The following is a 17,385-nucleotide window of genomic DNA, read 5'->3' as shown; positions in this document are numbered from 1 at the left end:
GAATTACAATATTTCTCTGCTCATCTATCAGTCTCAGCTGACCAGCTTCCAGCTAACTTTTCTGGTGGAACATGGCTATCAGTAAAATGGGAGGTTCTGTATTAATAAATAGAAAACCAGGCTTCATTAGTTCTGCTATTCAGGGAACACCGTGTTCAAACACATTTTGAGCTCATCTCCAGAGGACGCTTTCTCCATATGCCATTCTTTTACATATTTTGAATGCCCAGTCATTGAATCATCCAAAGCTAAAATTCAGTTTTCTACCACTTCCAGTCCCAGGAAAACCCTGACCAAGCAGAGAAAAGCCTGGACGAGTCCAACAGTGATTTGACCGAACTGATCAAGAGGCGCCTGGAGAGCGTAGCCAGCACAGGAAGCTCTGCCAGCTCGGGATTTATTGAAGATAAGAGCTACAGCGATTCAGAAGAGGATGAAGAAGGTAAAAGAAACCTACCTAATCCCAGATCTTTTATTATAGAGATTTCTGTGACTTGGCTAGTGCCACACACACTGTCACGCACTTTACAAGCCCTTACACAGCTTGACTTGTTCCTGAAATCACAAGTTCTTTCTCTTGCCTGTGCCTCACTCCAACTTTCTCACAAAAAGAGACTTGCAATAACGCATGCATATAAAAGCTGCTCCTGTTGTGTAAGAGGAGTAATAGCGATATTTTACCAGATCTGTGGGGCCCGTCTGTCCCCAGTCTCGTCACTCGCTCACTAGAAATAGTTTCCCTCACTTTTATCCCCAGCTGCTGTTTTCCCCACAGCTAAATGACATGATCGACGTTGGCTGGAGCTTTTTTAATCACCCGATCTTCTGCCTTTAGGCCAGTGGTTCCTAAACCACAATTGTAATCCTAGTAGAGAACTCATGGAACAACGCTTAGATGCAGGGCTGGGGTCATCAGCGTGCAAGTGGCACCAGCGCCAAAAAAGCTTGTAGCTGTTGCTCTAGTGTTTTGCTGTGTCTGTGATCTCTCCTAGATGCTGAGGATCTGTACAAGCGGCCCCTGACTTTGGAGGATCTGATTTGCTATAGCTTCCAAGTGGCAAAAGGCATGGAGTTTCTCGCCTCCCGAAAAGTGAGCTCATTAAAACGTCAGGGCTGAACTTCTTCCACAGAATCATGAGTATCTGATATGAAGAAATCCAAATATACTTTCAAGCCCGAGTAATCTGCTTTTTGCTCTTATATGAAAGTGTTGGAGATCACATTAGGCCTGGTGGTTAAGCAATACGTAGCACTGAAGGAGTTGTGAAGGAATATCCATCATGTTCTTGGCTACAAGGACTGGCATCTGTAACAGGAGAGTTTAGATAGAAGGAGCGAATACAGATTGTAAGACCATTTGTGGAACTGTCTCATAAATAAATGCAGAAAAGGTTTCTCAGAGAAAGATCCTTCTAGTATGGTCAACAAAAGTACTACTGAAAAATGAAGAGGGAGTATACAGCTATTTATTTAGCTTGTCAGTAATGTGGGAGACTATCAGCAAAGTTAGCATCTCTTTTCGATAAAAAAAAAAAGTATGTTTGTAGCCTATGGAACACCTGTTTTTGAAGTAAATTGAATGTAATACACATGCCAACGCATGCACAAATCTGAGAGCGCGCACTTACCGCACAGCTGCCAGGGCAGGACACACCGCAGTCACCAGCACAGTAATCGCCTGTGTGCGATTACCCCCGTCTCACACACGCTCCCGGCACTGCATTTGCAAATGTAGCGGCAGCTGCTTTTTGACCTCTCCCAAATTTGCCACAGAACAATTAACTGGAAAATGGCACTCCATAACCGTGAAAGTTATTTCGCATAGAAAAATCAGAAAACCAACTGTAATACTTGGCTTGTTCCCGAGTTATTTTCTCTTTTGCATAGGACAGTATATTTGCAGCAGATTCCCCCCCACGTTTCCCCTCTCTAACCTGCTCACAACAAAAGTTCAGATATCTTTCCATTTCCAAAGGCCTCAAGCTTTCCACTCGAGCAGTGGCTCGTTGTCCAGGCAGACCCTCTGATCTTGCCTGTCCTCATTCCTTCACAGTGCATTCATCGGGACTTGGCAGCGAGGAACATCCTTCTTTCAGAGAACAACGTGGTTAAGATCTGCGACTTCGGACTAGCCAGGGATATTTATAAAGACCCTGACTACGTACGGAAAGGAGATGTAAGTGGAAGAAACTCGAAACGCTAATCACAAGTTTTTATTCCCTTAGGGCCTGAGCAGATTAGTAACAACATTTCTGGCAACGCGTTGTGTCTTTTGCATTCTTAGGCAAGACTTCCACTCAAATGGATGGCTCCAGAAGCTATTTTTGACAAAATTTACACAACACAGAGTGACGTATGGTCTTTTGGAGTGCTGCTATGGGAAATATTTTCTCTAGGTAAGAATGGTTTAAAACTTTTTTCCCTCTAATTTATGGCTCTATTGCTATGAAAAGCTTTAAACAAATGATGATAGCGCGGTGCCATGTTTCTATTTCAGTTAGTACAATTGCACAGCGCAGATCCGGTGCAAAATAACGTCACTGGACTGAAGTCAATGAGAACTCCCCCTGGCAAAGTGCATGAAAACAGTGAATACTGGAAGGAGGGTGGAGGGGGCACACACCAAAACAAAAGCCAAACCCCTGGACCTAACATTTGTAATAATTGAAACCAACAGAGCACAGAGATAATGCAAGCCTCTGCTGCTCGGGAGTGAAATGTTTCTTTGGGAGCAATGAAAATGTCAAACCATATTTTCCCCTAAGCAGTCTGCTTCAGGAACCCCCGCAGCTCTAAGGCTGCAGAGGATTACGCTGCTGCTGACACAGTGGGCTGATGTTGCTAGTGGCAGCCCATGGAACACAAGGGAGTTTGCCCACATGACATTTTATCCCAGCTTGATTATCTTCCCCACCAAATCTAAGTAAGATTTTCTAAGTAAGAAAAATGTATTGGCAGCGGCTGCCATCAGGTTGATACGAGAACCAGTGCTGGACTCTGCATAAGCCATTTTGGCAGCAGACAGGTAGAATGCATACTCTTCTGGCCATATCATTTGCAAACCACAACATTTTTGAAAGACTAGTAATGGTGTTCTTTACATACTATAGATTTCATCTTATGGTGCTGTTAGAAATCTCAGCCCCACTGACATCTGGTTACTGTCCAGCAGATAAAGCCCTGAAATTCAGACAAGCAGTCCTACAGACAGTCGGACTTTACCGCTCTCAAATTCTCCTTACAGAGTGGCAAGTTTTGTTTTCCTGAGGGAATTTAGGAATGTCAGCTCTGGCTTTTTAATCAGCATTCGCAGACAAAAGAAAACAAGAAGCATTGTCAACTTAAGCTGCTGAATTTTAAAGCAAACTCTGTAATCTCCTACTGTCTTTGGTTCATGGATCAGTTGAAATTAATGATCGGGCTCAAGGTGCCAAGTCCAGATCTGGATGCAAAGTCTGGAGCTGTTTCTATCCTAATCTTTATTTAGGGCTGGCTGCAAAGATCACAACCTGATTTCAGTCCAAGTCTTTGATTTGGACTTTTCTCTAGTTTGTATCAGCATGCAAAACAAAGTTCATACTCAAACGGTTAAAGCACGTGGCAGTTGTCGCTTTCTCTGGAGTTCAGTCCTTTTTCTTGAGAGTTCTGTTACTTTGGTGTAACACCTCCCTGGCTCTGTAACAGCATCACCTGCTGCACGTGTTTTGAAACACCACAGAAAGACGAAGCTCCAGAAGCACGGGCAATGCCCCAGTTCCAATAGATTATTCAAGAAGATGTGTTAGCATTAGCATGCAGAGACGCTCAGAGGGGACAGTCTCTCCGTTGGGCATCTCCGAGGAACCAAATGAACCGACTACTGATGACTGGCAAGGACCACTGCAGAAGGCAAACTGTTTACGCCATTCCCAAAGGTCCTGACAGAGTTTAACAGACGCAAACTTTGGGTCATTTGGCCTTTAATACTGAAGGCTAATAAAAATTATAGTCACTGAAATTCATCCCTATTTTTAACTATTTTTTAAAATAATTTATCTAGTTTCTTTTAATTTTAGATAGCCTCTTTTCTTAATGAAGGTGCTTACTTGGAACAATAGACTGTCCTCTTCTGAATTCAGAGGAACCTACTCCATTGCTCCAAGGGCCGCCATCCGCAGAGCAGCCTCTGCCCTCGTTATGACGCAGATCACAAATGACTTTCTTCAATCCGTGGCACCGATTCAAAAGCAGTCATTTTCTCTAAGAGGGTTTTTCATACAGATCATCCAGGCATGTCTGCGGTTTGGCACTACTCACATCTGCAGCTCACACGATAAATATTTAATTAAGGATTTGTGTCACTGATTGAACTCTCTTATATAAAAGTTTTACAGATCATTGCGAGCCAGGGGATGGAAGTTATTTGTTGTTGCTACAGGGTATGCTTTGGCTCCCATTTACAACTGCTGCTTTTTACTGGGTCCCACAGACTTAGCACCCTCTAAAAAAGGAAAAGATACTGATTAGCAAAATGCACGGTTTGGGTTGGACATGGGCCCTTTCAGGGTGAGAGGCTGAATGAAGCACGATAGGCTTCCTCCAGAAAGGCTGGCAGATTGGATCCGTTTTGGTGATACACAGAGAAATCAGGACTTGAGAGACTGCTAATTTTCATTTGGGGCTGAGTCTGCATTGAGCTTTGCATTATTTAAATGGGGTCAGCACACCTCACGTCAGGTAATGCCAGCAATGCTTAATACATCTTGAAATCACTTACATGGTGCTTTACAGAATGTCGGTGTCTCCTGGAATTTAAATGTGCACTGTTCAAAACGCAATCAAAGGTAATTATGTAAACAACCAGTGCCTGGTAGTATAACATCAGCATCTTATTATCCTCCTAAAATAAAACCAAGATCAAAAGAGTGCTACCATATCCAATGCATGCCACATCTTTGAGCGTTTTAGAAGAGATTTCCCTTAAGGAAAACGTCATGTGTAGACCTTATACCATATGTTTCAGCCTACATTTCTCCCAAGCTGTCCCAGCATCCCAAATCCAAGTTACTAGGCTCGTCACATAGTCCAGATGAAGTACAATGGTGAGTGGAGGTGGGAAAGGGAGAGTTCCTTGCTTTTGAGATCTGAGCTGCCTCCAGCTGGTAGGAGGCCAGCATCAGTCAAAATATAAACTACCAAAAGATCTTGCAATCAAAAATTACTTTTCTTCGCCTTCCCTGTACTTGCTCTCACCAACATGTTGCAGTTGATAGGATCAATGATGTAACCAAAGAAATATAACTCAGATTGTGAGACCGAGCAGAATTCTCCATCCCTCCTCATCCCGTCCTACCATGTTGCCCCCAAGGTCTCAGTCCCAACCAGTGTAGTTGCCAGACTAATTCTTATCAATAACCTCTGCTGTGCTCATGGGCCAGACCTGGCCAGTGATACTCAGCAAACAGAGAGGTTTCTTTCGCAGATCAGAACGGTCAGCGTAAAACAGTGGGACAGTCCACCAATGGCCTGGCTTCATTCAGCTCCTCCTAATGGAAATCGGTTGGCGATGATGGCACAGCAATCACATAATGCAGTCAGAAATGAATGAAAAAGACCACGCAGCCCCTCTCTTCCCTAATGAGGGGTGTTGTTTTCAGCATTGCCCCAGTACACTGACGATTTAGGGCTACCTAGATCAAGCGAGGCTTAGGCTCACTTCTCTTGAGAGGCTGCGCCACTGTTAGATACAGGATCAACTGGGCAAGTCACAGAGGTATTCACGAAGCCTCAGTACCTTGTAAAGGTTTGTAAAGATAAACCCATACAGATGAAAAAACAAGCTAGCGAGAGTTCAGGAGATGTAGTTTAGTGCTCCCAGACCCTGTTCCTATCCTCACCCTTTTGTCACAGCATAGGAAAGTGACACTACGGCTTCTATCCATCTGTTTATTCAAAGAGATTTTGTGAGTTGATACAAGCCCGTTTTGAGATGTTTGGCTCATGGGTAACACCGTGTGAGCTGAACATTACATTAGCAAGTTATTACGATCATAATGACAGGCCAAGACAAACTGGGAAGGAAAATCAAGATATAAAGCAGAAATGATGCTCCTGACTATTTCCAATCTACATAACTCCAGGAAACACTCTTAATACTGCGATCTGGTACTTGCACATCAAAGGGATTCAGATTTGCTGTGTCTGAGCATCCCTGAGCTTTGAATGTCATGGGAGCCTATTTGCTGTGCTGAGATGCCCTCTTAGGAAGTTGCCAGGATCTTTGCTCCCCGGTGCATAGTTTTGCAGATTGAGCAGTCAGATTCACAGAGTAGAATAATTCTGGGAACAGCCACATTTTGGCACCCTCTTCACCGCTTTCATCCAAAAGATTTCTGCTGTGCTTGTTGTGCCCCCAAGTGCACAGCACATGATGGTGTTTCCAAATGGGGAAAAAAAAATGCAGGAAATAGGCAGGATGTTATAGACGGTAAGTCATACACAGATTCCTCGAGGGCTGGATACAGATCCAGATTCCATTCAGTCCCCTATGTTAAGACTTGATTAAATTTTCTTTCAAACTCACCATCCAGCCTCTAGGATGCCAAAATGTGAAAGACAAGGGTTGCACTGCCTATGAAGCCTTCGCTGAGAAGGAAGGGAGGAAAGCTTACAGATCTTTCAGGTCTATCCACAACAGGCTCAGTAACCGTTCAAACTTCAGTGGAGACACCTCTTGAATTTTACCTATGAGGTCTGGATTACTCAAACGCCAGAGCACTTTCTCAAATAATATATTTGTTCCCCTTATTTATGGTGCATCATAAAGTGCAGATATCATACAACAAAGACCACAACCTCCGAAAAGCCCCCACTGGCTCATTAGTTGAACAGCGCATTCAAAGCATCCATAGATTTATACTAGTCATTCCTCTGAAGATAACCATTTACACAGAAAATGAACTAAGTCTCACGCCTTCATTTTGACAACGCTAGGCCAACTTTTGTGCAGGTTAATATAATACTGCCCGTCCCTTTACAGAAGTCTACCTCGCAAAAGCAATTACAGTTGCCATGAACTGTCCTCCCAGGTTTCACACTAACTGAGTGGCCCTGAAAATAAGCAGTATTGAACTCACACTCGCAAAAGAAAGCAAGGCTAAAAATTTGGAAGCTCATTTTTCATGGAAATTTTACCTGTAGGACTGCATAATATATATACGATACTAAATTGGTGAACCAGGAGAGAAGGGCTCCAGTTCTACACCTGAGGTTGAACCGCAAGGTTCTCGCAGCCTTCTGCAGGGGCGAGGTGCCTACAGCTTTCTCTGCACTCCCTCAGAGGCCAGCGATTCTAAGGCAATGAATGACGAGCAGGACTTAGTTACTTCACGTGTGTTCACTTAGGGCAGGGTACTGGCAGACTGACAGTTTGGAAAACGGTATGTAAGCAATTGAATGAGCTGGAACTTTTCTACCACTGAGCAAGAGGTCATTTAAAGTCTCAAAGTAATAAAATTTATTTCTCTTCTGCCATATTTTCCCTTGGAGTAGTCCTGGCTATATCACGAGTGTAGAGGAGACAGCATGACTGAAATCTCTAAAGAGACTGAGTGAGTCTGTAACAGGTTTCCAAACAAAACACGTAGATAATAAGTGATTGCAACCCCTTCTTTGCTCTGGCCTCTTTTACTGTCAGACCCTAGGTCTAATCTCGAATGCTCAGCAGGTATCACCGATGTGTGTTTAATTCACTGGACTGGGAAATAGGGATTGTGCCATCCTGAAGCCTCCTCTTTATTTCTCCCATCAGGTGCCTCACCGTACCCTGGAGTGCAGATAGATGAGGACTTTTGCCGACGGCTCAAAGAAGGAACCCGGATGAGATCTCCAGAGTACTCTACTCCAGAAGTGTAAGAGCTCCTGGTTTTGTATTGAGAGCTGATAGATATCATTTAAGTATTACAAAAGAGACTGCATTTAAGCGTGGAGGGGGAAGGAGACCTCATCAGAGGTATTTTGTATTTTGTTTTCAGTAAATGTTGTAGTCGTGCATATCTTGGGTCTCCTGATACCACAGACGAATGCTAAAGACAGACCAAGTCAGCTCGGCCTTTGCCAACAAGACAACTAACAGACCTCCCCGTGCCAGCTGTAGTTCGTGAATCTCAGTTCAGAAGACTACTGTGTCTGCCCTGATTTCCAGTTCTGTGACAGAAACTAGGCGTCCATAACTATGACTTATTTCAGTGGGGCCCATCAGTCAAATTTTAAGTTAGGTGAATATAAAAAGCCTACAGGCTCGGCTGAGGCAGGAATATAGAAGGAAAAAGCATCCCACAGGGAAACTATAACAGAATTTCAGCACACAGCGATTTGAACCTGTCTTGATCCAAAACTATCCAAACAATGACCAAAAGAAGCAGCAGCAGAAGGAAACAGTGTGGAAGCAAAGCTCCTATCCTTTTCCTTTCTTAACACCCGTGTTTTTATCTAGCTACCAGACCATGCTGGATTGTTGGCACGGAGTGCCCACAGAGAGGCCTACTTTCACGGAGCTCGTGGAGCGCTTAGGAGATCTCCTTCAAGCCAATGTACAGCAGGTATGGCAATACAAACATTTCTTCAACAAATGGGTACATATAGATGTATACGTATGTGGACATGTGTGTACGTGCGCACAGGTAAAGACTATGGTGAGCAGTAATATTAGATTTGACTTCATAACAGAGGTCACAAGGAAAATGGCTGCTGGGATGAGTAAGGAAAATGTTAACTATTCAAAGGGGATTATATTTCAAAACTAGATGTTTATCCATCCGTAATAAGAAGAAACTTACATTAATTAAAAAAAGGCTCAGTTGCCCCTTAGAGGAACAATAGTGCTTTATCTCACAAACAATTTTAATTAGATTCCAACATAGCAAACTGCCAGTAGTTGGTCTGAACTTCCTCTCTCATTTTCTGAGCTTACGTTCATCAGTGCTCTTAGGAGCTTTAAAATGATGCAGTTTAAAGCTCAGAAAGTCAATTACATAATTATTAATTTCATAATAGTTAAATCAGTTGTTTTCTTCTTCAGTACAACCAACCAGACCGGTTATGTAACTGTCAATTTAATTTAAGAAGAAATCACTCTCCTCCAGCTCCTTCTGTTTGCAAACAAATTTAGTGAAGCTAAGTTGAAGAGGGCCCCGTCTGCAATATGAAGAGCTTGTGAGTTTTATCCTATAACCAAACTAGATTAAGGAGACATAAAAATCATGATAAGGGAATAGGGCACTTAACTGCTTCTCAAAATTAAAAAAAGAAAAAAATCAAGCAAAGGGAAATTTGGACAAATAGTTTTAGGACTTCAAGGAAGACTCATTTCTGAAGATTACTGCAGGGGTGTAATGACAATGCAGAGCTTATTAAGATGTGTACTGAATTCTATTAAACTCGCAGCATCAGTTTCTTGTAAGGACAAGAAATAAAATCCTTTAAGGCTACCATTTTAAGGACTGGCTCTTGCTAAGCTGCAACTCCTTAAGTTGAACATAAGCCAAAAGTCTATACATAGGCGATATTCTTTTACCAATTCCAAAATCTGTTAAAGTCGTTTTGGCCATAGGGGTTTTGTGGCTTTGTGCCGCTGCTCCCTCCCTGCTCCCAAACACAGGGCTTGAACTGGGATTTAGGTGTCCCTGAGCCTGGTCCCTTGGAATTCCCAAAGAGGCCAATGCAATGACAATATAGAGGACTGCTTTCCTGAAGTGCAGATCAGCGCAATTCTGTTCACTTTCACCGAGGCAGAACAGCCAGACATCTGGAATGTCGTAACGATCCCAAAGAAATGGCTGCAAACTCATCAAAGATGCCGCTGTGCAAGTCAGCAAAGCCAGCTACTTTTAAACTGGATGCACATATATTGTCACCCTCAACACAACCGTCGCGCTGCTGTGCCATATGTGAGGGACATTTTGAAGTCTTGTAACTGCTGTAAAGACCAGTGAAGCAATAGCTCAGGCGAAGATGCCTGGAAGAGAAAACACGCTAACTGCAGATGAGTACTGGAATGTTAGGGACCATTTTCAGCTATGCTACATCACAGGTTTCCCAAAGTGAACCATTTTCCTCGTACGAAGCCTCCTACACAGTAAACGTTGCATAAAGCTATACATTCAACTTCCACATGTTGTGAAGAACATCATAATCACTTTGAAGAAACATCATAAAGCTAAAACAAAATCTAGTCCTTTCTCAGTGTAAAGCTCTGTAGAATACAATAACCTTTTACAGCTGAGATGCAGCACAAAGTGATCTTTACCAGCTTTGTGTTCTTTTATGTTATTAATTATATAGGATGGTAAAGACTATATTCCACTGAACATCACCTTGTGTCCTGATGGAGAATCTAACTCCAAAACTTGCCCTGTGGAAGAAAACTTGAACAACTGTGTTAATCGCTGGAGTGCGGTGGAAACTGGGTAAGAAAAATATATACAGGGGGTGGGAGGGAAAGGAAGATTTGACATATCTCGGCACTCTTTGTTCTCCTCTCTCAGCATGGCTGTTTTAAAGGAGTTGGATAGCCAAATTTGTCAGGCCATTGTTTATTAGTTACAAGAGATGAAAAAAGAAGACTGGTCCAGGAAACTGAGCTGTGTCAGGGATGTTAATTGAGCTACCAACCGGCGCGGCATCTGCTTGGGTTTTCTGCTGACCCCTCCGCTTTCTTGCTTTCAGTAACAGCAGCAAGAAGCGACCACTGAGTGTGAAGACATTTGATGAGGTGCCAGTGGAAAAGGAGAAAGTGATGCATGAGGTAAGTGAGGTGACTGCATCTTTCTCTACCAGGTTCACAGATCACTTGTCACCAGCACCAGAAACAGTTATTAGAGCTTTTGAAATCTGTTTGGTAAGAAAAAGCTTTAAATCAAGCAGAAGAGTTGGCCCTAGCATCTCACACGTAGGTCTGTGTGACACCAAAGAGGGACCTGCATTTAGTTGAACAAATAATTTAAAGAGAAGCTCATGCATGATTATCCAGGCTTTGATCAGATTAAGGGGCTTTATATTACAGATTTCAATATGTTTTTTCCCCCGTAAGAAAAATGGCAGCTCATTGAAATGGAGCCTTTTGAAGGAAATTTGTCCAGAACACATTCTGGGTGGCTGAGACAGCCAGTAACTTGGTGGTGGTGAGGGTATTCAGTTCTGGATGAACAAGATGAAGATTTAAGTTCCTGCTCTACTTGATTCACACAAAGGGCTTTAACCCTGGATTTTCCCCACCCTAAGTGACATATTTATTGCTAGTTTAATGGCGCTGCAGGGTGGGAGGGTGTTGAACAGTTTCATTTTTCACTCCAGTGGAAAACAAAAGCTTGTTTTGTTACAGAATGATGGTTCTGCTTGTTGGCATCTTCTGAAATTACAGATTCCAAGGGTGTAGGGTTTTTTTCCTACTTTTTCTTCCTTATTTAAAAAAAAAAAAAAAAAAAAGAGAGAGAAAAAAACCCAACCCAACAAACAACCCAAGTCATGAATTTCCTCTGTGGTTCAGGTACTCGCTGCCTGCAGTGCCATATACGGTCCACACCACTTGCCTCAATGACAGATGCTGTGCCACTACGGAGGGATCTCTGTAACACATGCATGTTTGAAGCAGATCGAAGTTTAGGGAGGAAGCATGAAGCCCTCGGGAAACCTTCTAACAGAGGAAGAGGGCAAGCATCAGACGGCCAGAGCAGAAAGAAAAGAAATTTGCATAGTTTTATAGAAACAAGCTGGCCTGGCTACTCTGCTGGTCAGGGAACCGTCCCCCACGCTCCAAGACCTCCTCTTGGACAGAGCCATTCCTCAGACCAGCTCCTCGGGAAGGGTCAAGGCTCTAGCTACAACTTGTCCTGAACATATTTCATATCCTTGACAAATACAGTGTATTTCTCATCTGTTCTCCTGTTCGCACGAATTGATGCCCATTATTCCCTAGTATTTTGCCAGATGTCATTTCTGTGCCTTTATCAGTGCATCTTAGGGATTAGAAGGCTTAGAATTTTCTCTAGCTCCTGCATCTTTCCTCTTACAGGATAAAAATCTGTCCCTCTCAATCAAAGACATTTACTAGATAGATCCGGTATCAGTAAGAGATTACTGCTGCCAGCATGAGCATTACTGTCCTAAATGCTCCCTATTCCTGGCATTTTAAAGTAAGTCCTTACATGAAGGGGGGAAAGTTTCCAAAAAGGGAAATAATACATTAACAGATCAGAAATAAATGTGATATTTCAATGAGGATCTTTTAAAGCAAAATTATGGTGTGATCTACTTTTGGACAAAGTAAGTGCACTAGGGTTACTAAAATTATCTCAAATATCAAGGCATTAATACTGATGAGGTCGTTATTTCAAAGAGTTGCCCAGGAGCTCTCAAATTGCTCTACCACACCCTCCTGCAATTGTGCTACTTATCTGTAGTCTCTGTTGATACTCTTTTAACAGTTCTTCTGTAAGCAAAATGCAAAGCAGCACTCAGATAAATTGTTTCTAGACCACAGATTTTAAGAGAAAAAGAGTCAAGATAAAAAACCAGAGAGAAAAGCTAGGTTCTACTGAGTTTTTGACAGACTTAATTAACTTAGGATTTTACTTTATACTTTGAAAACCAGTTTCCAGACTGATCTTATTAACAAGTGATACATCACCAAAGCATTTAGAAAAAAGCTTTTGATTTTTACTTATTGTTTGGTGGGATTATTTCCTCTGTTTCACTCAGTTTGAATGGTAAAATAAGACTAGCTAGAGTTCCACTTCCCACGTTGAGGCCTTTTGCTTTCTTGGTTGTGACAGACACACAGGCATGCAACCTTCCAGCATCACAAAATATTTCAAATGCAAAGGAACGCCCCCCCCCCCGAACATTTAATATTTTAAATTACTTAAAACAAGGACTGTGCATGTCTGTGAACTTGTGTAGCCTTAGCACAATAACAACTTGCTCTTATTTGCAACCTCGAGACTCAACTTTAAGCGCAGCGGAATCACAACCTCAACTTTAAAACTAATGAAGACAGTTTTGTTGGACAGCTCATAAAAAAATCCGTAACCAAAGTACAATGAGCCTTTTAGGCTACGTATCTTTGCAAAGCACCTGGATTTGCCAAAATGATGCTGAACTTCCATTTCCTTAAAATTTCAATGTTTCTAGTAGCGTATTTCTGGGAGGTATTTAGGGCACTTTTTCGCTGAGGAGCCTAGCCAGTATTACTGGATATATTCTTTTTGAATTTCTGTCCCTTCATATCTCGGCTATCCTACCTAGATGGTATCCATATGCCATGCTTAATATCAATTTCAAGTTTGAAAATGTCAAATTATTTTTTGATATGTTCATTTTAAGGGTGCTCTTTCAAAATACAGCTCAAAAATTTTATCGTCACAAAAACAAGGCAAATGTTCTCAGGCTAAATAGCAGCATTACCAGGAACACTTGGATAAATACGGATAATATAGACCCTGAGAAGAGAATATTCTGAAGAATGGGCTTATTTCATACACCAACTGGACATATCTATGTGTTAAGCACTTCACTAAATAGCACACAATTGAGGGTTTTGATGCAAACATTTGCTCTCCAGGTTGTTGGTTGGAATCTTGTGATTACACAGAATAGCTGGTAGCTCCTACCTTAGTTCCAGTACGCAAGGATCAGTACATAACACTACAACAGCTACGGACGGCCACCTTGTTGGCAGTCTCTCCCAGATAACTGCGTAGACCGGGAGCCCCAGCCTCTGCAGGCCACGGTGAAGGAGAAGTTGCATTCTCCTGCCCTTGCTTTCTCTGCTCTGTAGCTGGAGACAGTTTTATAAGGTGAAGTTCTATCAACTTGCCTAAAAGCAATATCATCACAAGATAAGGTACCTGGAATTTGCTATTCTAACTAGCTCCTTGGCTTTCCTTCTGACTTTAATAGTGGTTTAGTCTGACTCTTCTCCACGCTCTCCCCGTGGCAACCCATTTTTTTAATTTAAAAGTGCTCCATGCTGTCATGATCGTTTGGCGCTCTGCTGACGTTCTCTTCCTTTTGCTACTCAGGAGTCGGACAGTGGGATGGTGTTGACATCAGATGAGATAAAAAGCCCGAAGAGGCTGGAAATCCGTTCTTGGCCTTATGGGATCATGGCTCTAGCGTGAGTACTTTTGGATATTTCTTTTGAAGACAGTGTCCCATTCAGGAAAATGCTTTCAAAATTTGCAATTTTGTTTCCGATTCCAAAACGAGAACTGTTAGACTATCTAAACGAGCTAGAAGGAGAATCAACTCTCTATTTCAGTACTATAACTGAAAGACCATGGTTAATGTATTTTAAGATCAAGAAAGTCATAATGTAAACCTTGCTTCCAGAAAGAAGTTGAAAATGAAAGAGCTGCTGGTCTCTGAAAGGAATGCTGCACATTTAAGTTACAGGAAACTTAATTAACATGAAAAATGTTGATTCATGTGATAAAAATGAAAACTCATTTCATCAGCTTTGAGCACATAATGTCTCGTCAACTGATTTAACTCTCCTTCCAAAACGCCAAGTTGCCTTGTGATTCTGAATCACATTCAAAAGAACAAGCGAGTGCTCTCTAGTGAAGCTGGTGGCTCCTGTTCGTGATCTGGTCTCCTGGGGCAGAATATGCTGCACATGGCAAACGACAGGAGCAAAAGAGCCGTGAACGTGCATATCTACTTTAGCTGTTTCCTGACTGCCTCTCCAGCGTTCACCTGTACTGATGGAACAAAGGTTGAAGAACTTGATTTATTAATCCAGAAAATAACATTTATAATTATACCAGCATCTAACACAGCTATGTTTAAATTTAGACATACAGATGGGCTGGCACCTTCACAATTGACGGGATGTGAGAAAAGTGAAGAAGGCATGTATAGTAAAGTGTAGTATAAGCCCTGCAAAGCAAGTACATTTACCAGAACTGCGATTTCTACATTTGCTTTATTATAGCTATGAAGACAGTCCTACAGAGAAGTCCCTTAGTCCTACCACCTTCATGATCCCATGAATTATATTGTTCATATTTGGTTTACAAACAGAGGCTGTGCCAGTGTTTGCTATATGTTTATCCATTCATAGTACAGACAATTGCAAAAGAATAAAAGCAGATATTTAGCTTCTAGCTAACAGTTAGCTCACAGTTCTTTATATTTCTGCAATAATGAGGCACAGGCAGAGAGTTGACCTAGTAGTGAAACAGGTCTTCAGTTGACCTAGTAGTGAAATAGGTCTTCTCCACCTTCCTAGACAAGTATAATAACAATAGGAACCCATTTTACTGATTCGAATATCAACTTGTAGAAATTCAAAGGATAGCTACCCAAAATATTGAAAAAGAAACAATTCTGTAGCAAGGAATTCCACGTCTACTCAGTTAATTGAGCTAATTAGACCTTCACTGAATTGCCTAGAGTTTTCTCTGAAATCGATTGATGAGATTTCTATTAGTTTCCTCTGTATTAAGCTTTACAATCTTTCCCACCAGAGCAATTGCTTGTTCTACATCAAGGCACCATTTTTCTACATTAAAGAGAAATGACAGACGAGAAAAAAACCAGTGCAATTTCTGCACAGTACGGGAGAGCTCACATGGAAGTGCATAGCCAGAATCTAACAGAATTTCAGAGGGGCTAATTCCCTCACCCGAGAGGAAAGCAAGATGGAAGGAGCTTGCCTTGTCTTTTCAGGCCTTAAAACCATAAATTCCTAGATGTTTGGAGGCAGGAGCGAAGGAGAAAGGGGAAAAGGGAAAAGGTTACGCAAGGAAGGCTAGAGAGCCTTGCAGCACTAACAGGGAGCATTCAAATGCTACAGACTCCGCTGGATAGGAGCATGGCTTCAGGAATAATGTTGTTCAGCAGTATTTCCCCTGTAGTACTGTCCCAGTGTTGTACCTGTTGGGGGGTTAGCAGAGATCTAGATACGGTTCTGTGTTTTTCTCCTGGGCACAGGCTGAGAGGATTTCTGCCCAGCACAGTGCATTGCTATGGAGACCAAATGGCACCAGCTCTAAAAAAAGGAGCTCAAATGTCAGGAGCTGCATTGCTATGGTGCTTTACCTGGGCTGATTTACCTCTCTTTTCTGCATGATGTCACGTTGACACAAATCCAACACATACACACACACACACACAGCCTCCCTGATAGGATTTATCCTTCTGAAGATTTCTGTCGATCAGCTCTGACTGCTGTTTCCCCTACTGCGTTTCCCCCATTTGGATACACAGTTGGCAGAGGAAGGTTCTCCCTCTCCTCCTTCCAGGCTTTCTGCTGAAAATCAGAAAAATCAACATCCAGCCAGATGCAGAAACACAAAAATTCCGTAACAGCCTGTTCTTTCGAGATTTCCAGGAAACCCTTCTGAACTGCTATCAGGCCCACTGGGAGTGAACGTGAAGCAACACGGCTCTGCTGGGCTCAGTGAATCTCTGCCCGACCACACCATCTGGGGCTCTCCCCACCTACAGTCAACACCTCCATAGGGACTCCTTTCATCCTGAGATACCCGATACTTTCTGTGCCAGCCAGGCCGCGAAAGACCATCTCAACAGACGTCTGCTATAAAAGCAAACCCTGCAGCAAGCTGTGTTTGTTGTCTCCTTATTCCCAGGACCCTAGCTACCATTGAGCAGACAGAGGTGTCTTTTTTTTCTTGGCCACATCCTTCATTGAGTGTTCGAGGTCCAGCTGAGAAAGCTATTTTGTCAGCTTTTTTTTTAATCTTGCAGACTATCATTGGCACAAATAACATTTTTTACATAGTCACAGAGCATCCTGATGCCCTCTCGTTCGAGGACACGATACCCCTTGGCACTCCTGCACTACTAGCTTGAAAAACAAGCCTCAAAAGCATATAGATTAGTCTAGGAGAGGTCAGAAGAGAGTGCTGGTTTAATAGGGGAGATAAAGTCACCCTTGTTAATTGTGTATCTCTCTCTCTACCAAAAACATTTACCCTGGATCCTTTTCAAACAGTCTTCCTTTTCTAAAACAAAACTGTTCAAAGGCTTAGCATGTTTTCTAAACCAGGGTGGCTGCATTTATGATTTTTGCCAAAATCTTGCAGTTTATTTATCTTGCATTCATTTCTCTGTCGAGTTTAAAATTTGGCAACACTACACACCACGGAGTGTCAGTGTCAAGAGTTTATTGAAGATGAATCTGATACTCTGGGCCTGGGACTACTCTTAGACTGGACTAACCATTTCTGAGCTCCAAGCATTTTGTACTGCTAAAGTATAAAGCCACAACAGTAGCTGTAGTGAGGGACAGAAAGATTGACCGGGCTGATGACACGGGAGTTAGTATTCAAGGAAGCACATCCAGCACAGAGGGGATTAATGATGGGATGACTCTGGTGTCAG

At 42.4% G+C, this 17,385-nt stretch overlaps 1 protein-coding gene across 1 annotated transcript in view; it reads left to right on the top strand.

The window, feature by feature from the left end:
• The window catches only part of LOC309595826 (vascular endothelial growth factor receptor kdr-like), a 141,624-nt gene that overhangs the window by 112,108 nt on the left and 12,131 nt on the right, over nt 1–17,385 (top strand). The window contains exons 21-29 of the mRNA XM_082323206.1: nt 277–442; nt 993–1,090; nt 2,054–2,176; nt 2,285–2,396; nt 7,790–7,889; nt 8,474–8,579; nt 10,321–10,445; nt 10,705–10,783; nt 14,058–14,152. Coding sequence (XP_082179332.1) covers nt 277–442; nt 993–1,090; nt 2,054–2,176; nt 2,285–2,396; nt 7,790–7,889; nt 8,474–8,579; nt 10,321–10,445; nt 10,705–10,783; nt 14,058–14,152 — 1,004 coding nt within the window. The remainder of the gene's footprint in view (nt 1–276; nt 443–992; nt 1,091–2,053; nt 2,177–2,284; nt 2,397–7,789; nt 7,890–8,473; nt 8,580–10,320; nt 10,446–10,704; nt 10,784–14,057; nt 14,153–17,385) is intronic.

Source organism: Platalea leucorodia, assembly GCF_965183815.1.
Source record: "Platalea leucorodia genome assembly, chromosome: 10".
Lineage (NCBI taxonomy): Eukaryota > Metazoa > Chordata > Aves > Pelecaniformes > Threskiornithidae > Platalea > Platalea leucorodia.
Note: the sequence above shows the minus strand (reverse complement) of the source record. Positions and strands in the feature narration are given on the sequence as shown.